This window comes from Homalodisca vitripennis, chromosome 2 (genome assembly GCF_021130785.1).
Source record: "Homalodisca vitripennis isolate AUS2020 chromosome 2, UT_GWSS_2.1, whole genome shotgun sequence".
Taxonomy (NCBI): Eukaryota; Metazoa; Arthropoda; class Insecta; order Hemiptera; family Cicadellidae; genus Homalodisca; species Homalodisca vitripennis.
This window is the reverse complement of record NC_060208.1, coordinates 225,389,228-225,412,255: the sequence shown is the minus strand read 5'-3', so window position 1 is coordinate 225,412,255 and position 23,028 is coordinate 225,389,228. Positions and strand designations below refer to the sequence as shown.

Genomic DNA, 23,028 nt, shown 5'->3' with positions numbered 1-23,028 from the left:
TACACATTAACCAAATCTATAATTGAATTCATAAAAAGAATTACAATATTACAGTAAGTGTAAAGCATTGCTTTCTATAAACATACAGAGATTAAAATAAAAACTACATATAATGAAGAATAAGCAAGAAAATAATAACATAGCGATATACAGATTCTTTGTCACACAAAGAACGATTTCACATACTTTAAGACGATATTTATAAAATTAATCAATTCCTAACTAGTAAGCAAATTAATAGGATGTTCCCTTAATTTCTAAATAAATCACTGTACACTCAAAATCACAGGTTGGGTGGGCGTGGATATCACAAGGTGGTTCAGCAGACGAGGGGGAGGGGGAAAGGAGAATGTGGAGGGGGCAGGTCTCAGCTGGTGTCCGTCTCCAGGGGAGGGGGGGAGTTGGGTAGTGTCTGGGAACTGCCTTGTGTTAGGTATCCTGCAGTCATCGGCACTCCTGAAACAGGTACATTATAATAGTTACTTCTGTGCCAAACATACTATTAATATTATAAACATGAATAACAATGACTTTTTAAATTGGTAAAAAGTATTGCTTAAAATTTAAGATATTTTGAAGTTATCAAATGTTACTTTAATTAACTTAATGATCCCAGAGATGAAATTACTCAAAGGTTAGACTGTTTATTAGGAAAGCCGATAATTATACAGTATATACAAGGGCTATTCAGAAAGTAAGGAACATTTCCACCTGACGCTGTCAGGTGTGTGCCAATCACATATATATATTGGTGTGCTTGTGCTCGGCACCTCAGTCAGCGTCCAGTTGTGACAACAGCAACATCTCTGCACTGCCTTTATTCAAATTTGATATGTGTGCTGTAAATGAAAATCCCACCAGTTGTGAAATGATTTATTTTTTGTTGGCAGAAAACTTAAAACTGATAGAAATTTATCTGGAACTGTGTGAAGTGTATGGGAACAATGAAATGACTGAAAGTTCAGTTTCAAATTGGCAGAATAAACGTTGATGATCAAGAGAAGAGTGGACGTCTGAGCATTGTGACTGACGGTCTGGTTGTCAAAGTTGACAAAAAGATTTGTGAACTGGGGCAGCTTTCACGTTTTTAGAGGCCTACTACAGTCATGGTGATGCACTACTAGATCAAATCGTAACAGGAGATGAAACCTGAGTGAAATATGTAAGTTGTGAGACAAAATTACACTCCATGGAGTCGGGGCACACAACAGCGTTCTGAGACAGGTGAGGTGTTCTTCTCATTGATTTTCTTGAGCGTGGTGCAACAATAAACTCTAAGCAGTACTGTCAAACATTGCAAAACCTTAAGAGAGCTGTCAAAAACAAATGTAAAGGAAAATTGTCATCCGACCTCACACAGCAAACTGTATGTAAGGACTTTAACTCATTCAACTGGGAAGTTTTTCCTCATCCCCCCCTGAAGTCCTGATCTTGCTCCAAGTGATTTTCACTTGTTCCTGAAAATGAAGACTTGGCTAGCAACACAGCATTTGACAATAATGAAGAGCTCCAGTTACGTGTCACTGAGTGGCTGAGATCACAGGCAGCAGAATTCTGTGACAGGAATTTCAAAGCTTGTCCACCGTTATGATCAGTGCCTGAATTTGTACGAGGATTATGTAGTAAAGTGGTATTTTAGACCTCCTTTCATACGTATATAATAAAATGTTTTTATGTACTTGGTTTTCTAAATTCCAAAATGTTACTTATTTTCTGGATAGCCCTCATACACATCTAGTTGTGACTAAATTTTACTTTAATGTTATTCTTTTAAAGTATTGTTTTTTACTTATAGTGAGTACTACCAAATGTTATGTTACGTGTTTGTTCATATAGTTTTAACTTAGTATTAAAGAACTCTGAATCTTAGGGGTGGATATCTGTGTATTCTCATAAATGATGCCTAAACCAATAAGCCAATCTAATTTCAAATTCAGTAAAATAATTTGAATATTTGTTTAAATTAAGTAAGCTTAATACATGAATTTTAGAAATAACCAGATTTAGTTACATGTAAAACATTTTGGATTATTATTATACTTGTGACCCAAATATTACAACATTTTGTGTTGACTCATAATATATTGTTTCAACTTTGAAACAAATTGAAAATCTTAATGTATTGTGACACCATTCTGATCTCTAATATTACGAGTAAGGAAATGGAGATTAAAGAATATAGTTTATAAAATAACTCATTATAAAATTTCTATAACATTTTACTGGCATCAGTTAAAAAAAAGCTTCAATAAATAATTTTTATTTGATTCAAAAAATGAACTCTATATCTTATTTTTTTGTATGCAAATTATTCTCTACATAACATTAACTAAAAAGACATAAGAAACTATTTGTCATAACTCTGTTTTACTTCAAATACATCCAATTATTACATGCTATTCACTTTTGGTACAGAATACTTGACAAATATTGCTCTTTTTGTGTATGCTTATTTTCATAAGGTACTCAACGGTTTGTCCGGTTAAAACAAATTCTTTGCTATCTCAAAATGAAAGCATATCAAATAAAGATAAACTCTCTAAATAAAATATAGTAACATTATACCTGTGAGATAATTCTGTGTGGGTGCGTTGGTGATGAAGAGATCGTGGTTTTGCTGACTGTAGTTGGTCCACACCTGGGAGTTATTGAGAATGGCCGACACCTGAGCCCCGTACAATACACTCTGACACATGGATTTGAGGGCCTTTACTACCAGTGCTTTACTGCGGGCGGCATGTTCCATCTTGTCTAACCGTCCATCGAGCAACCCAAGCAGGTACGGCACTAGTTCTACGTCCAGCGCCTGTTACAACACGACACAAAGATAACTTAGCACTTCGCTCCTTGATTTTACGTAATTTTGAAATTTAGTTGATCCATATAAAAATTATTAACTCTTAGAGCAAGACCCTTTGGGAATAAACTTGTCTACATACTGTGGATGACATATCTAGTGATATAAGTGTTGTATATTACTTTGATCCTTGACATGAATTTCAGTTTTAAAGCTACCGTTGTTTATAAAACATTCACATACGGAAATGTCACTACATTTTTTATGGTTTTCAAGGTGAAATTAAGTCCTGAAAAACATTTAATTATTTTTTAAATAATATCAGTAATTTCATTCTACTATTTAAAATAAGAAAGATGTCATCAATATAACGAAACCAAGACAATGAATGAAAATATAGGGGAATAAAGGAGGAATTTTTGTCCCACACTGCTGTGTCTTTTACTTGAAAAAATGTTTTGCCTAGAAACTTAAGAATTAAATAAAACAACTGCATTATGGTGGCAACAAATTAAAATTATATTTGCCAGTACCTTAACATCACAAAAATAAAACCTTCAGTGTCATTTTCTGTTATCACATGTATTGGTAAATCTGAATGTGTTTTTGAGTGTGGAATTGACTTTCACTTAATATAGTAACACTAAAACTCCCATATAAAAATGGATTGTGTTTGGACTTTCTGTCCGGATACAATAAAAAACACATTATTAAAATATTCTATTAAAACTAATTATTTTAAAAGTAATCCTGTTTAGTTTCATTTTAATTAATTTGATTGAAGAAAATGTACTCAAACTGAAACTCAAATTGTTTCTATTTAAAACAGTATACACAGTGAAATAGTGTCAATTTTTTATAAAAAGCTATACTAGTAAAAGCTATATTAATAAAAAGTTACATTACTCGTATTTTAGTTTATAACCTTTTTTCATTTCAATAATTATGTTCTTATATCTAAATATTTATATGCTCATTGTCAACCTTTACCGTCAGAACTCCTCAATACTGTAACGGTTTTCTGACAAGAGAAGTTTCTTTAATCCCTTACCAAAAGCATCCCCACTCTCCTGCCTCAGCCGCTCCGGCAATGAATTGTAAAGTCTGACTCAATTATAAACGAGCTGATATTCGTTTTTAACGTTTTCGTGGTCCTATGTTTTGGAATTCTAAGATTTAGTTCATTGCGGAGATGGTGCTCACTACAAACGGCAGTGTCAAAAAGATTAATATTCTTCCGAACAAACAAAGCTATATATAGAATGTATATGGCGGTACACAATGAAAATACAATATCTGAACTTGCGATGGGATAAATTTTATAACCCTCTGTGCTAGTTACCTGCTTGACGAGAGGATCTTTGTTGGCTAGGAACAGTCGCGCCATAGTGTCACAGCCTAGTACCACCAACTCTGCGTTCTCCTTCATGGTCATCTGGATAGGCCTCAGCACATCAGTCTGCCCCATGCTACCAATACAGACCTGCAACATCACGAGCAGATTGTGCTACTAATACACTTTACACACGATCTTGTAATGTTTTGTTATAATCACATTTCAGTACCACTCACAAAGTACACACATTGACAGGATTAATAAATACACTTTGCTTTACCGAGTCCTTCCAGGGACATCTTCACGTCATGGCATCTGGTCATCGACAAGGAGAGGGTAGACGCACACAGGTGGTTGGTTGGTCGGCCACGGCTGGTTTATTTGCTAATCAGTGGTACCAACATTATACATTTTCTATTTGAAAATAATACAACTGTATATCAATATACTACATTTCCTCTCCCTTAGCTTTTTTGACTACACTGATTTCATAAGTTTTAACAATTTATAGAAACACAGGTAAGTAAACAATACAAAGTAACACATAATAATATTAACATTAAATACATGTGAAATAACATATTCTATTAATACTTACATAATATTTTAAGTTGTTGTTGTCTGATTGTGTTATATTTGTCATTGGTATTTTATATTTGTTATATTACTGTTTGATACTTATTTTTTCGTTAAATCTATTTATATATTTATGCTTGTTGATATTTTTTGAAATTTATAATACTCTATTGCTGTTTTGATAATTATTTGTTTGTTAAATCTATTTACATATTTATGCTTGTTGATATTTTGAATATTGTTTGTTGATCTTACTGTTTTGGGTTGTTCATGGAGATAGAAAGTGTTCTGGCCAAAAATTGATATTTTATATTTAATATTTTATTATTTATATATTTATTTATTTGTTAGAACTTAACATATTTATGCTTGTTAATTTTTTACCTCGTTTTTGTGAGATGGTTCTTGTTAAAATCTGGATTGTATAAGTAGTAAATTAAGTATATGTTATGGACTGATAGTAAGAGTATAGTATTTGTGCACCATGGTGGAAGAAAACATAAAAATAAGAAAAAAAACATTGAATTGCCAACTGCATGTATATTTTGTTTAATGTATTGCATTATATTGTAATAATAAGTCACACGTGCTTCCAAGCACCTGACTCTGTAAATTTATGTAAATTTTTGAAATAAAGGTTTTTGTAAACTCTGTAAACATAATATTAGAACAACCATTAATATATTCAGTAAGTTTAACCTTTCTACTTGTCTACGCTCTCGGACTGGATAACATCGCTCTAGTGCTTCTTTTGGACTATGACCTGTTACCAGTTGTTGTGGACTAGGAATAGTTGTGGTGACGTCATTCAGAGTTACATGGTGTTATAAATATAAAGCATTTAATTTCTAGTCAATTTAAAAATATCATTTGAGTACGACTCATCCCACCAAGTACATTTCATAAATCTTTGGCCAAATAATTGTACAGGTTCCACGTTGGTGTGTCTAAATCAAAAGGTACAGGTTTGTATTCTGGCTAAAAGTTGTGATGTCAAATGCTACAATTCTGTATTAAATGTAGATAAATTTACACTCCACTTTAGTGATAACAAAAGATTGGGTTTAATTATAAATAATGAGGGTCAAACATACAAGTCACTATGTTAATAAAATATGTGGGTCACTAGGTCACTAAATTTCCTTTAGTACAAAATACTAATTTTAATTGGCATCAATCAAAATTTTGGTTTTAAAATGAATTCCATATCATATAAAGTGTTTCTAGTCAAAGTCTCATCAGTTATAATAGGTTGGTTACTAACCTATAATGAATAGTTTGGTCATTCCAATACACATCAACATTCAACCCTTCTGGTGAATTTTACTCACATTGACGAGAATCTTCCTTCTTTAAAAAGTCAATTAAAATACCAGGAGCACTAAGTCACTCATTCTATTTATACACTAAAAAGCACTTATTTATTCAAAAATTTAGTCTTCTTTATATCAAGGTAAACGTCACACTAATGAATTTTAAATTATAAACTTACATAGGTTTATGAAACACGTGCTCACCAAATCATCACTATTAATCTCTAATTTAGTTCATGAAAACTCCTATTTTATTAGGCCTAATTCATTTTTACAATATCAAGACAAATGTATTTTATTCCACTACTCTGACTTATAAAACTGATAAACGTTTAAACAAATTGTAGATGTACATGGTACTGAAACTATACATCCTAGATGCTACTCAAGAAGGAGTCCGAGGAAGGTAGAGCAGGTCCATTCTCCCTTACAATCTCAAACCCACACCAACATCGGCAAAATCCAATATATTTTAAAATAAAATACAAATTTTGTTAGTATTAATTTGTTATACTTTAAACTATTTCAATATAAATTTATTTAAACTGATTTGTTTACATTTAATTTGTACGATTATATGTGGCAGTTACTTCCAACGTTGACTATGTGGCCACATCACGTGATTCGACTTATCAGCCCTAAACAAATAGCCACAACACCCTCTAGTTTGAATTTTGTCTTTCTTTATTATTGCTGATCTGTCACGTAATTTACTTGCCCACAAGTAAATTCTAGCTCATCCACTGGATTACTGAGGAGTACTATTAGAAAATATGAGGACTATATACCAGGGTTCCCACTCAATCTAAATACTCAAATTCACGGCTAATTCACGGTTTTCACGGTTAAAAAAATTAAAATTCAAGGTCGGAAAGTTTTCATAAACAACGTTACCGGTACAAACAAAATCGTGTTGGAGAGGGGCGAAGTTGAGACGTAAACACTACAGACGCGGCAGAGCGGTAAAATACAATATAAAACTTCTTCCCATTTGACTAACGATGTCATTGGTCGTGCAGGAATTGACGGAAACGTCTAAAAGAACGAAATAACAATAGGCTTCGGTTACGACGCAAGCAATGAGCGGCGAGCGCCCGATTTTATGTGCGATTTGCTACATAATGAATATAACAAGGCATATTATTTTTACAAAACATCATCATAACAGTCATCAAAGCAATGACAAAGACAAATTTCAATAAAATTAGCATGCACATAGCTCATAATTTTCTTTAACTTACAAGTTTGTTGAAATCTGAAGAGAACTTTGTTGACACAGGTTAGACAAGATGCAGGGTGACAGGATTCGTACGTTGGCTAAGGGTAACTCGTTTGAGTCCATGAAGTACACTTGCGTGATTATTAAATTATTTTCTTGTTTAACACATTATTATTATTATTTCGATCGATTTCTTCCACAGGAAAATTTTCACATAATCACAGGTTCACATTTTAATTAGTACATAAGAAAAGGCAATTTTATTGAAATTAAAATAACATATAAACGTTAAATGTATAAAAATTATATACAACTTGTTTTAAGAAAAGTTATTTGGTACCAGTTTATACAAAAAAAATTATATTTGTACACATAAATAAAGAAATTGATAAAAATGTCTAGAATAAAAGTGAATTACGATTTGCACTTTTTGCTAAGTTCCTGTATCTTATCGTCTAACTCAGCTGGCCCTTTTCCTGGTTTCGGACAAAACCTGGAATTTTTGTGCTTCCAATTCTTTTTTTTCTATTGCAGCTTGCTTCCTCTCTTTCTCAGAATTAATTTTGTCTTTCATTTCTTCTCGTTGTTTTGCCAAGTGCTCCGAGTAGTGGGCGTGGGAATTTTTGGCAGCATGAACTAATTCATTAGTGATTTCCATTGCCTCCAATCCTCCTGCTGCTGATATGCCGTCACAAACTTTTCTATACGCGACTAAACTCTCCTCCTTCAAGTTTTCAACTATACACTGTTTGTTGACAGAGAAGCCTCTTTCAACAGAAGAATTTCCGTGAGAAAGTGTCAGAATGAGTTGAATGAAAAGCTTTAATCTTTATATCAATTCTCACAATAAGAATAAGATTGGAGTGCCGAGCTGGGGAAACAAATCTTTCATGTTGAGACATGAAACCAGCTGTTGTCCGAGGATGGGGGAGTGGAGTACACGATATACCCCTCCCCTTCCACTCTCATTGACAGTAGACAACAAAGGTTATTTTTACCATAACATCGCTGCACCACATTACAATAAATGAACCTTGTACGATATATTTTTCATCTGCATGAAATGATTAATAGCGTTAACGTAGTCGTATGGAACCCGACAAAATTATACTTGGACGACTTCCTCGATTTGTAGTTTTGTAGTAATAAAGCTTAACACTACAAAGTTACTTGACGTTTGTTGTTTCCTGGTTAGAAAAAATGCAATGGTTTTTTTTCTAACGTTTTTATAACATGACGTTTCATTTGTAATATTTTACTAATACATTACAATTTAAACACACATTCACCATAAAAGATTTAAACCGTGTACACTCGTAATATCCATGCAGCTTAGGAATCATAAAAAATATTATTGATAAGGAAAACGCATATCACTACCGTTTAATATCTAAAGAGATGAAAAATAAAATTGTTTTCTCAAACGACCTTACTGGTAATTAAAACAGTTATATAGGCCTATAAAGTTATGGTCTCGCTGCGTTAATTGATATGTGTCGTGTAGGTTCTGCTCCGTCACATTATTATACTATTTATTTACGCAAGACCCTAAATTAATTCAATTTGTAACTAGAGTTTGTAACTAGAGAACTTGAAGCCCTCAAGGGATGCTCAGAAAATGACCATTTTCAAACCCAGCAACGCCAAAATAAACCCATCAGTAAAAACTTTTCTAACCAAAGTCAACCCCCACAAATATATATCAATATGGAAGTCGCCTCAAAAAATGAAAACGCTTTTTTAGAAAACTGCCAACCAAAACAGGAAAGACACAAAAACATACAAAACCACAGGATTTTCATCAACTCCACTCTGAAAAAAAGGACTCAGCCTCAGAAATCTCAATTTTCCACCAGAATATAAGGGGACTGTCTAAAAAAGTTGAGAGGCTAAATCACTTTCTGAACCAGTTGCGCCCAACAGTACTGATATTAACTGAACATGGGCTAAATCAAGATAATCTACGCTCAATATCAATTCATGGATATAAACTAATTACAGCTTTCAGCAGAGGCAATCATAAACTTGGAGGAGTTGCGATATATCTGGAGGAAACATCAGGCATTGAGGGAGAAGCAGCGGATATTGCCAACTACTGCATAGAATTAGTGTGTGAAGCAGCCTTGATAAAGATCAAAATTAACAAACAATCACTACATATATTGGGAGTTTATAGACCTCCAGGAGGACAAAGTAAACAAGCAATCGAGATGATAGCTAGTATCCTGGAAAATATTCGAGCAGAGACAAATCCAATACTTTTAATGGGTGACGTTAATTTTGACAGACTAACTGACAATCCAGAAAACCAACATTTTGAAGAAGAGCTGCTAAGTCATGGAATAATACGCCTCCCTCTCCCAGAAACACGCATAACTAACACTTGCAAATCATCTATAGACTGCATATGCACTAACATGCCCAATTCAACTGTCAAATTCAATATTTTTCAAACAGGCTTATCAGATCACACAGGCCAACAATGTCTTTTACACCTAGAAAGTAAAATCCCACAAACATCAGTGAGTGAACACAGAAGAAATTTCAGTAAACAAAATCTTCAAAATCTTAAAACGGAGCTTATGAAAGTAGACTGGAGCTGTGTGTATAATGAGCCTGATGCTGAAGAAATGTACAATGCCTTTTACAGGAATGTAAGGCTGAATCTGGACTTAACTTGCCCAAATAAGAAATCAAGAACCAAAAAAAGATCTAAGCAAAATGGCAAGTACGATGAAGAAGCCAGGAGATTGAAAGAAATTTTTCTCAGGGCCTTTCGGAAATATGAAGTAACTGGCAATGCTGCAGATAAGGCTGAAATGATCACTAAGAAAAAAGACTACGACCTCAAGCTTAGAAACCTTAAACGTACTGCAGCAACAGAATACATAAATAAATCCGACAATAAATCAAAAGCACTGTGGACCATAATAAACTCAGAGAAGCAGGCTAAAAATCCAAGTGTAACACCTCTTCAAATGGAAATAAATGGTACATTTGAAAACAATCCCTCGTTGATTGCTGAAAACCTAAATAAATTTTTTGCAGAAGTAGCAGAAAATACACTGATAAAAAACAGAAATGATCTGCATTATGTCCCGCAGTCAATTCAAAACCCTCCCATTAGGCAATACATCGAAGTGTTCAACTTTGCTCCAACTAATGAAAAAGAAGTTTTAGAAATAATTAGCTCTCTCAAATCAAAATTATCATGTGGTTTGGATGAGGTACCATCCAAGGCTGTCAAGCATTGTGCTGAACAACTCGCTGCCCCCCTTGCTGCTGTGATAAATAAATCATTTGAACAAGGACACTTCCCATCATTACTAAAATTATCGAAGATTTACCCAAAACACAAGACTGGAACAACTACAAAATTAGAGAACTATCGGCCAATTTCATTGATATCCACATTTTCAAAAATAATAGAAAAAATTGCAATCAAAAGGATGACTGAACATCTGCAAAACCAAGAGCTGCTAACAAAACATCAGCACGGCTTCTTAAAAGGAAGATCAACACTAAGTGCATTAGTCAGCCTAGTTGAATTTGTCACAGATCAGCTGGAGGACAGCAAACTTGTAGCAGCTGTTATGGTTGACTATAGCAAAGCTTTCGACTGCTTGGGACACGACCTCATTCTAACTAAACTGGCAACTCTGGGTGTCAGGGGAGGGTCGGGGAACTGGATAGCGAGTTACCTAGAAGGACGCCAACAGCTTGTAGAATTACAAACATCAACAAATGGTAAGAAGACATCCTTCAAATCCACCTTTCAACCCTCAAATAGAGGAGTACCACAAGGCTCAGTTTTGGGCCCTTTTCTGTTTGTCCTTTTTACCAATGATTTTCCAAATTCCATAAATTATAACTCTGTAATGTATGCCGATGACACTACTCTCCTTCTAACCACAAATACTGCTGAAGAGCTCCACTCTGACATAATATCATCAACGCAAGAAACACTTCACTACTGTCTCCAAAACGACCTGGTAATAAATCCAAAAAAGACAACCTGCATAAACTTTAGTAGGCGACTGGACGAGATACCAAAAATTCCTGATCTCTTGGTAGAAAAAGAAGCCAAATTACTGGGAGTTACCATAGACTCTGATCTTTCCTGGACTACTCATGTCAATAATTTGAGCAAGAAGCTGGCATCAGGAGTTTTTGTTGTGAGAAGAATGAAGTGGATTGGAGGACTCGATATAGCAAAAGCAGCCTACTACGCCTTGATTGAATCCCACATTAGGTATGGTTTGATAGTGTGGGGTGGCACAACCAAACAAAACCTAAATAGAATCCTAGTCCTACAAAAGAAAGCAATAAGAACACTTGCTGATCTAAAACCAACAGAGAGTTGTAGAGAATCTTTCAAAGCACTAGGAATTCTAACAGTGATAAGTCTCTATATCCACACTGTTGTTACCCACACACACCAGCAGGACTACAGACGAGGGGAGAATATCCACCACTACAACACGAGACGAGCAAAAGACTACATACTTCCACTACACCACACTACACAGTACAGCAAGAAGCCGTCGTACATCGGACGTAAACTGTATAATGCACTACCAGAATCACTGAAGAACCTGAACACCCAACAACTGAAGAGACAACTACAGGACTGGCTGGTGGAACGACCGCTATACACATTGGAGGAATTCTTCACCATGACACAAACCTACTAATTTTGTAAAGCAAGAAGCATGAAGACAATTCTGTATTTTGACGCCATTACATTTTCTTGATGAAATTGTAAATAAAGCATTTTGATTGATTGATTGATTGATTGATTGAATTTATTATCCACCATAAATTAAAATTTTTTATAATTATTACATTGTGTTAACAGTCATTACACACAACGATATAGATATCGTACTGAATAGCATTTTTCTCATTAATATTTAAATAAAATAAGGGATTTAATAGAATGAAATTAAGTTAAAATGTAATTTAAATTCCTTACATTAGATTAAGGATTTGTATACTTTTTTTATTTTATGAAAACAATAATAGACTATATCTGATACAATAAAACTCCAATACGAAAAGTGTTTACATTAAACGACAATCTATCAAGTAATTAAATTGTGTTATTAATCTCGCGTTCAATCAGAGAATGCCTTGTTTGTTTACAGCCGCGTAGCGTAGCCAAGGCCCGGAACCTGGCGACAGACAACGACAGGCCTCACGTGATTTGAGCCGGAAGCGTCATCTCCCACCGGCCCTTCCTTTTCCTCATTTGTTTATAAACCATATTATCAGTAAAATCGCTCAGATAGCAGCACCTGTCAAACTTCGTGGTCTATCCCCTACATTGCGTGCTACTTTTTACTTTGCAATAGCGAAGGTCAACTTTCCCATATGATCGTCTGACAGACGACCCGTGTTGATTTTATTTATTCGAAAGTTGTAGAGATTTTCACGGTATGTAAACAAAATTCACGGCTTATTTAAGGTTTTTTCACGGTGAACGAAATTCACGGCTTATTCCCGGTTTTCACGGTCGGGTGGGGACCCTGATATACTCACATCACTGATGGACAGCTGGTGCAGTACGCACAAAACAGTGCGGGAGACCTGAGGGGGATAGCATAAATGAGGAAAATTATTAGATAATGAGGACTATATACTCACATCACTGATTGACAGCTGGTGCAGTACGCACAATACGGTGCGGGAGACCTGAGGGGGATAGCATAAATGAGGAAAATTATTAGATAATGAGGACTATATACTCACATCACTGATGGACAGCTGGTGCAGTACGCACAATACGGTACGGGAGACCTGAGGGAGATAGCATAAATGAGGGAAATTATTAGATAATGAGGACTATATACTCACATCACTGATGGACAGCTGGTGCAGTATGCGTAGTATGGCGTGGCAGGCCTGAGGGGGATGGTGTGAATGTAGGAGCACACAGAGTCGGGGAATGTAACCCAGTGAAGGCACCTGGTCGGCCAACATAGGGTGAGACTGCAGCAGGTTCACCAGAGCAGTCACCACCACTTCAAGTAGATCATACTGTTCCGCAACAGACAGAAATAATATTACACAACGTGTAGTGAGACTGCAGCAGGATCACCAGAGCAGTCACCACCACTTCGAGCAGATCATACTGTTCCACAACAGACAGAAATAATATTACACAACGTGTAGTGAGACTGCAGCAGGATCACCAGAGCAGTCACCACCACTTCGAGCAGATCATACTGTTCCACAACAGACAGAAATAATATTACACAACGTGCAGTGAGACTGCAGCAGGATCACCAGAGCAGTCACCACCACTTCGAGCAGATCATACTGTTCCACAACAGACAGAAATAATATTACACAACGTGTAGTGAGACTGCAGCAGGATCACCAGAGCAGTCACCACCACTTCGAGCAGATCATACTGTTCCACAACAGACAGAAATAATATTACACAACGTGTAGTGAGACTGCAGCAGGATCACCAGAGCAGTCACCACCACTTCGAGCAGATCATACTGTTCCACAACAGACAGAAACAATATTACACAACGTGTAGTGAGACTGCAGCAGGATCACCAGAGCAGTCACCACCACTTCGAGCAGATCATACTGTTCCACAACAGACAGAAACAATATTACACAACGTGTAGTGAGACTGCAGCAGGATCACCAGAGCAGTCACCACCACTTCAAGCAGATCATACTGTTCCACAACAGACAGAAACAATATTACACAAAGTGTAGTGAGACTGCAGCAGGATCACCAGAGCAGTCACCACCACTTCAAGCAGATCATACTCTTCCACAACAGACAGAAATAATATTACACAACGTGTAGTGAGACTGCAGCAGGATCACCAGAGCAGTCACCACCACTTCAAGCAGATCATACTGTTCCACAACAGACAGGAATAATATTACACAACGTGTAGTGAGACTGCAGCAGGATCACCAGAGTAGTCACCACCACTTCGAGCAGATCATACTGTTCCACAACAGACAGAAATAATATTACACAGCGTGTAGTGAGACTGCAGCAGGATCACCAGAGCAGTCACCACCACTTCAAGCAGATCATACTGTTCCACAACAGACAGAAATACTATAACTTGACGTGTAGTGAGACTGCAGCAGGATCACCAGAGCACTCACCACCACTTCAAGCAGATCATACTGTTCCACAACAGACAGAAATAATATTACACAACGTGTAGTGAGACTGCAGCAGGATCACCAGAGCAGTCACCACCACTTCGAGCAGATCATACTGTTCCACAACAGACAGAAATAATATAACATGACGTGTAGTGAGACTGCAGCAGGATCACCAGAGCAGTCACCACCACTTCAAGCAGATCATACTGTTCCACAACAGACAGAAATAATATTTTACAACGTGTAGTGAGACTGCAGCAGGATCACCAGAGCAGTCACCACCACTTCAAGCAGATCATACTGTTCCACAACAGACAGAAATAATATAACACAACGTGTAGTGAGACTGCAGCAGGATCACCAGAGCAGTCACCACCACTTCGAGCAGATCATACTGTTCCACAACAGACAGAAACAATATTACACAACGTGTAGTGAGACTGCAGCAGGATCACCAGAGCAGTCACCACCACTTCGAGCAGATCATACTGTTCCACAACAGACAGAAATAATATTACACAACGTGTAGTGAGACTGCAGCAGGATCACCAGAGCAGTCACCACCACTTCGAGCAGATCATACTGTTCCACAACAGACAGAAATAATATTACACAACGTGTAGTGAGACTGCAGCAGGATCACCAGAGCAGTCACCACCACTTCGAGCAGATCATACTGTTCCGCAACAGACAGAAATCCTAACTTGTATAATATCAATAATAAGTTTAGAATTCAATTTGTTAACTTGTCTCCCTCTTAACTGTATTAAATTCAACTTTCAATTACTCTATATAGATTTTCTGTACATTTATTTATTGATGCATCCACCTAACAACTGTTACTCAAAATTATGGATGTATGAATGATCTTATTCTATTTTGAAAATGATGTTAAAATATTGATTCTAGAAATGATTCACATTATTTATTGTATGTAATACACAACCATGTTTTTATTCTATAAAGATTTTCTGTAGATTTATTTATTTATTGGTGGTTTATTTACCAACAACTGTTTATTAATGTCTGCACAAAATTTATTTTAATTACAGATGTATCAATATAAAACTATTCAAACATAATTTTCAACAACGATACATAGAACATTTCTCATACAAGTATCTTTGCAATAAACTTAAAAAAGACAAACGCCTATTAAAATTTATAGGTAATAACTATTATCAAGTACTAGTATTATCTCTTCAGTTCACCTTCAATTATGTTCAAATACAGAACAAAGATAAAATTATACTCAAATACCATGTTAACATTTTGCCACGTATTATTGAGAATTATAATAGTAAAATGTAATACATTTTATAACCATCAAAATATCAAAATAAAATGTTCTTCAATCAGAACAACTTGTTCAGTGCATAAAATGGGTTATCTAATAGCCATAAGTAACATTTATTTCAAAATGTTACAATTAAAAAATTTGTAATATTCAAAATTGAGTACTGGCTGGAGATCAAGTACAAAATAAACCAGTGGAAAATTCGCTGCAGTTGTCAGTTTTTCTGTGCTTTTTGTCACTTAGAGCAGTTTTTGCACATGAGGTCAAGCAAAAAAGTCAAACATACCAATTTGACTAAAAGCTCTTTTCATCACAAATTGATGATAGGTCTATAAGAAGCGTAATTTAGATAACATGTACAGAGGGCAGAGTCGCATCATTATTCATGACTGCACAGTAAATTGTAATTACTACAAATAAAACTAGTGTCAGAAAACAGTTCATCAATACAACTCTTTTCCACAATCTTTGAAATTGAAAGCAATTTCCCAAATTATTAATTTAAAATTAACATTTGTGGCAAGAATAGTGGTGGAGTTTTCTCTGGTTTTTTTCAATCGGAGGTGTGGGGGAGAACCAATTTACACTACATAAGAACACAACCTAGTTTTTTTGTGAAATAAATTGAGGGACATTTCCTAGTAAGTTTTCCTAGTTTCAGTGTGAGTAAAAATGGGAGAACAACAAAAAGGTGACAAAATGCAAATGATAAATTTTCCACAGATAGTAATCTTTTTGGTTTGACTCATTAAAACTCATTATACTCCAATCAGACATGTAAATAATAGTTTTGTATCAGCTTAATTTAATGAAGTAAAGAAATGGAAAATGCCCTACAAGTCATAATGTCCAGTATCTGTATCTCATTGGCTGACATTTCTGACAGTTGGTTTCAAATATCTAGCTAAAAAATAAATCATTCATGTCTCTACCCTCCCATATCCACTGCAACCAAAGCTAGTGTAACTGACAAACAACTCCTTTATTGGGAGAAATTCCTCTATAAACAAACTAGAAACAAATGTTAAATGAATAAATAACAGGATTCATCCAGATAAATCTTGATCAACAATGCAAAACAAAGTAATTGTTTTACTATGAAATTGTAAAATTGATTGAATTGTTGAGCCAATTCTTTCATACTCAAGTACACTTGCAACTAGTTTGATAATTTACAGTTAGCATTACACATTTAAACATTAATCAGTAATTATAACTAATTGTACTGGAATCGTAATGTTGAAATTAAAAGTGAGATTGTTTTGTAAGTAGCATTTTTTAGCTTTATCAGCATGTTCTCATGGCCACTGACTTGAGAACTTATCAAACAGAATAAAGAGGAAAGTCAGTAGCATACACAAGGTCGATGTTACTTAAAAAAGTGGAACGGTTATAGGCAAGTTTCAAAGCTGCTGGTTTAAAAAATGTAGAGAAATTAAAACCACCTTATTTATTTGCTAAATATATTAAACAATTAATTAATAAAGAATCACAATTGGCCCATTTCTAGTCAAATTTCACTTCTCTATATTAAACTCAAACAGACAATACTTTCAAATTTTACAAATGATTTTTGGAAGTAGATTTCAAGAACACTAATTTACAACTCCTATCCAACAACTGAAAACATTTTTATATTAAAATAAAAGTATCTTTTCACTTAATTCCTTACATAACAAAATGAGTACAAATTAAATATATATTTTAAATATCAAGTGTAAACATACATTTATTCAATGCTATTTCTGATAGTTGTAGTGAATCCTGTACATTGATGTCCTACAAGAACGGTGACAGATAAGAGCTCGTGTTAATCATGTCTTCTTCAGATACAAATTTAATATTAATTTAAATCTGGAATGTTTGATAGCAGAAAGTATTATTATTTTAAAATTAGGCAATATGTGAATAAAATCAAAGAACTACAAGAAACATTTTCTTAATTGATAAATTAAAATTGTCTCTCAAAGTTACAAATAAAAGTAAGTAAAAATGTTGTATTTGACATATTTTTTGCTTATTTTATTTTTAGATTTTAATAAAATTACTTTTATTCCTGAATAACTATAATATTCATGCAAACATTCAAAAATAATTTCACGATATCAAACAGTAAATTATGATCGTGTATGGATGAAGAGCCTCACTTTGTTCTTTAATCAACCAAACAATTATGAATAAAAATAACAGGAAAAAACAACAAATGTTTGAATTGTTGAATAGAAAGTAATTTATAACATTTTTTCAAATCAAATAAGATCTTCATAAAATTTGAATGGCAAATAATACGTATTATTGTAAATTATCTTTTTGAGCCTATTATAATAGACTCTATGAAACAATGGTAAACAATAAATATACTTAAAGGAAATAAAAACACAAACATGAAGAAAAAATGTAAACTTAAAAATAAAATTGGTGATACAACTACATTACCAAATTAACTAATAAACACTGAATAGACAAGGCTATGGCAACTATCTAAAGACTCGGTGAACTTACGTCAGTGCCATCCTTGTTGAGCTGTTTGATGGAAGTATCAAGTAGACTAGAGAGGAAATCTCTGGGTTTACGCAGTGGCCAGCCAGGGTTGTTATTGAACAGCCGCAGATACACTCCCCCCACCATCACCTCCTTGCTGTTTATGCCCACGATGCTGGTATCTGGTAGCGTCAACACGGCGTCGTGGCTCTTACGTTGCGCTGCGTAGTGCCTAACATCACATTACCACACATCAGTTTAACAGAGCTAACGCAACAAAATCGTTATGAGATTTTCAAGAACAGACACTGTGCCACTTGGCAGTCAAAATGTTAATTTTATCTCCATTGACTCATTATGAGTTTTATTACACGAAATACAGACAAAAAAAAGAGATGTGACGCAGATGAAACAAACAGCAGCTGTGAGGCAGAGGTCAGTATTGTCCATAGATTATACATTTTAATATATCTTGGTATAGTTATAATTTGGGATTTTAAAATATGTAATAAAATATCTGCTTCAAGTTTTGTACATCATAAAAATAATGTTTATCATACTTGTTTATAATAATAGCTAATGTTATTATTAATAGTATAATAATAACTAATGTGTTTTAACAGTAATAACTAATAAATAATTTTTATAATAAAGACTATTATTTGACATAGCAAAATAAATTTGGTATAAAAATGTTCATATAAAAGTAACCTATATTTCAATATTTTTATGCACTTTTTAAAATTTCCTTCATTTTTGTTATTATAGTTTGAAAATTTGTATTTTTAACTATAATATTTTTAGTTAATGTTTTTAAACCTACTGATATACCTAAGAATATTAAACCTAAGATATTTTTCTGAACTTTTTTCAACAAAGACTGTATGCAACAAAACAAGTTGCAAAGTTTCAACTTTATACCTTTATTCAATTCTAAAGATACAATTCTCTCCAGCAAACATAAACATACAGACAGACGGTAAACTAAGCAAGATGAATACTCTATACTCTACATGACAATACTTATTTTGACCTGAAAAATCAAATGGTGTAGCTTGATAGAGTAATTTATCGACACCCTGTAGAATGAGCTTCCACAGGAGATGATAGAATTAGCCGCTTTTACATTGAAGTTGGTCGATATAATAAATGAAAATTTAGGAGGGGCAGGCAATCATTTCCTGCAAAATTATGGTGTGGCAATCACAATGATGATTTACTGGTGAAAAGTTACTATAACTCCCACAGTTCCTGAGAAAGTTAGTGGTTGAGCCTTTTCTCAACAGCCATTCATATTACTCTGTTTCAATATCTCCTTTATACACCACAAGCAGTCTTTGACTTCCAAATATTGTTATAGTTGGTAGTGAAGTTATTGTTACTTCCTTTAAATAAACATTAACAATAAACAAACAAATATCATTATTCTTGTAAATTCCAGTTTATATTTTCCAAAGCATTGAGTTTCACCATGCACTGTAATGTAATTATAAAGTTGTTACGTTTTTATGACTATGAATATTTTGATTACATATCCTTTAACCTTATGTGCTGAAAAAGCCAGCAGCACTGGCTACACCAAGGTTGCAGACATCTCGAGTTCGTTTTGCCGTAGTTTGTCCTCGCAACTTGTATGGCCAGTACAGATGGCCGTGCTACTTTCATTGAGCTCGGTGGCCATATTTGCTGTTTGCCTCCCAGATCGGAATTATTTTTCAATTTCCTCCGTGTCATTTGGATATAATTTAAAATATTTAAGGAAGAAATCAAAAATAATTAAAAGGTTTTTTAAATTTATCTTTCTAATACAAATATAAACATACATTTGGGAAATTTAACTCTTATACATATATTGTTAACAAATATATGTAAATAAAATGTTATAAAGTAGGCCTTTACAGTAATGTTATACTCAGATATGAACTATTTGACATTTTTCTCAGGCTCTACAATTTTTACGGAATAAAACTTTTAAAAATACACACCTATGTGTAGTCAAGAATAGTTAGCACATGTCTTCTATTAAAATATTCTAGGTTTCTATCCCTTCTATCACTTTAGTGAATAGGCCCACTACGTGTTATTCGTCTTATTGGCACAGCCAATGCTGAGAGAAAAATTATAGGCTAATTTAAAATTTACTGCTTTACTTAAATATTACTTTAAAATAAAGCTGCACGACAGGTTTCATCACTCACCATTCATATAAAACAAAGAGAACATTAGAAAATAACTGCTACGTTTAGTGGCCAGTGGTGGTGGCCTTACGAGTTCCAAGGACAAATTACATATACTCCCTTCAAGTGCACAGGATTAAACAACAAATGAGAGTGCCAAATATGCTACACGTTAAATCATGTTTTACCTTTCTTTATACGATAGTTTGGTGACCATATTATCGCATTTTGCTAAAACGATTTAACTCACCGTCTAGCCAGACTGGCGATGGCTGCGCCCACCTTGCGCTTAGACTCGTCATCCCAGACAAGCTCAGGGTTCTCCTGATTGGTGTCAAGAAGTGAGGGGCATTGTGCAGGGCTATCACGTAGAGCGTCACAGATAGCAGGGGGTAGGAACTTGTCCAAGGCCAGTCGCACACGGGGACCTGACAGCTTGTCCGCACACAGTCGCCCGAGTAACTCGGCACATTTGGTCTGGACCTCGGGAACGCCTGCGGAGAACAGCAGATCCAGCACGTAGATGTAGCCACCTGTACAGACATAACCCATACACAATTGTGGTCACTGAAGCCACCCAAAAGCCCTTAGTAAAAAAAAATTGAGGAAAATACACAACAAACTGACTGAAGAATTACTACGTAAAGAATGTATAAATGGACTAACCTTTGGCATAGAGATCTTTGACAACTGCTGTGTTGGAGACCAGAGCATATAGTATGTCCAGGCACACAGAGCGGCTTTCCTCGATAGTGTACAGTGCCAGTAGCATATATACCTGAGTATCACTGTTTATATCAGTTTCAAATAGTATCAATAGGTAGATGAAACATATACTAGAGCATTGACACTGTTTTTAGTGGTAGGATAGGATTGCTTCCATGACTTGTCCTGAGGAAAAAATATAATGTTTAACTAGCGTTTTATTAACTTATGTACTTCTGCTATTGAATGACATTGATATATGAATGAGTAGAATATACAACAAGGTCTAACAAAATATGACAAAACCACTTCATCGTAAATAGTTAGATTTACATTTCAGGTATAAACTTTTATAGATGTTATCAAAATGGTAACTGGTATCGGTGGCATATCTAGTAATTAATATTGGAATGTCTAATTGATTGATTACTGTCCAAAATGTATGCACTCACATAGTAAAATTAAAAATAATAAAATAGCATTGATACCCATGTGGAAGTTTTGACATTTTTTCTACAACTACAAACTTTTAATACAAGTGTTAATGCACTTAACTTAGTGATAAATGTACAACAAATATAATTAACTTAGTGTGTCACATTGATTACTTCATTATTATAAGAGGCCAATACTCTGTTGACATATTTTAAATATATACATTTCTGTACTCAGTTTTAACTAAAACTAAATCAGCTCATCAACACAATTTAACAAAGAAATGAACACTCCCTTATATTTAAACTCAATTTTATTAAACCTGAAATCAGAAAACAACACTACCTTAATTATAGAAGTACCACGGTCAACTGAAATGAATGTCTTGAGGAAGTTACTGAATTATGTTGAAATTCACGTTCTGGGGAAGAATTATTGATATTTACCACAGTTTCTCTTTGAATGTTCTTGAATAACCTAATAAATTATTGGCTCCATTTATTTTGCATTTGCCTTCAGATTATATATTATACAAGAATAGAATTACATCAAAATAACAAAACCTTATTAAATTCGATAACTAACAGTTCCTGCCTGAAAAAAAAAATAACATACTGCGGCTACGAAATGAAAAAATAAAGAAGACAACAGAAGGGTGAGATTCAGGTCACAACTTGTTCAATAGATCGTTCAGGGCACTTTATGATGAGACATGTAGCTTAGATTAGCCAAGATCGAATCCACTACATTAGTGGAGTAAATTTTTGATTAACCGGCGTCAGGACAACTTTTGCCAATATGTCATACCATTATTCTTCATTTAAAGTTTTTTTGTGTCTCAGACCTTGTATTACAAAATGCAATGAAAGGAATTAATAAGCTCCCAATTCAATGAGTTGTTTAAATTATTTTCGTACTTCTCAAGTTCTTTGAGAGAAAACATTATTTTTAAGATCTTCCCAGTTTTACAACAAAATTCCTGGCTTATTATTGGTCAGATGGCCCCCTTTCTTAAAACAATAATACAAATGTGTCTCATTTCATAAATTCTATTGTTAATGACATAATTAATCCTATTAATATAATGAAAGAATAAAAATGATCCCAAAACTGAACCTTGAAGAAACTTCTATCTTCAACTGGCAGTGATTATGAATAGTTCCTATTATAAACTCACGAAGCCCAGTGAAAACTTACCAGGACGTTGGAAGCAGCTACGTCACTGATACACTCCTGGTTGCGGGTGACTGAACTGATGACTTTCAGCGCCGACTGCTGGATATTGCGGCAACTCTCCAGACTCAATAGAGGGAACAAAAGCCTGAAGTGTCCGATACACTGGATCTCCAGCCCTGTATGGATGTGTCTTTGTAAATAATAGGATCAATAGGGGTGTAATACACATATTCATTTGGATATCTACATACAAATTTTGGAATTGTTTTTATTTATTGGTAATATTTTCAATTAGGAAATGATAATTTGTTTAGTGTGATAATGAAGTCAACTTCCTGACTGAGTATTGTGTCTCAATTTAGGTTAT

The 23,028-nt window shown here is 34.5% G+C and overlaps 1 protein-coding gene across 1 annotated transcript in view; it reads right to left on the bottom strand.

Annotated features, from left to right (window-relative positions):
* The window catches only part of LOC124355448 (dnaJ homolog subfamily C member 13), a 102,402-nt gene continuing 79,374 nt past the window's right edge, over positions 1-23,028 (bottom strand). Inside the window, exons 32-39 of the mRNA XM_046806589.1 lie at positions 22,683-22,837; positions 21,012-21,123; positions 20,596-20,878; positions 18,190-18,400; positions 13,098-13,280; positions 4,140-4,280; positions 2,566-2,806; positions 1-456 (exon numbers count right to left, since the gene is read on the bottom strand). Coding sequence (XP_046662545.1) covers positions 368-456; positions 2,566-2,806; positions 4,140-4,280; positions 13,098-13,280; positions 18,190-18,400; positions 20,596-20,878; positions 21,012-21,123; positions 22,683-22,837 — 1,415 coding nt within the window. The 3' untranslated portion in view covers positions 1-367. The remainder of the gene's footprint in view (positions 457-2,565; positions 2,807-4,139; positions 4,281-13,097; positions 13,281-18,189; positions 18,401-20,595; positions 20,879-21,011; positions 21,124-22,682; positions 22,838-23,028) is intronic.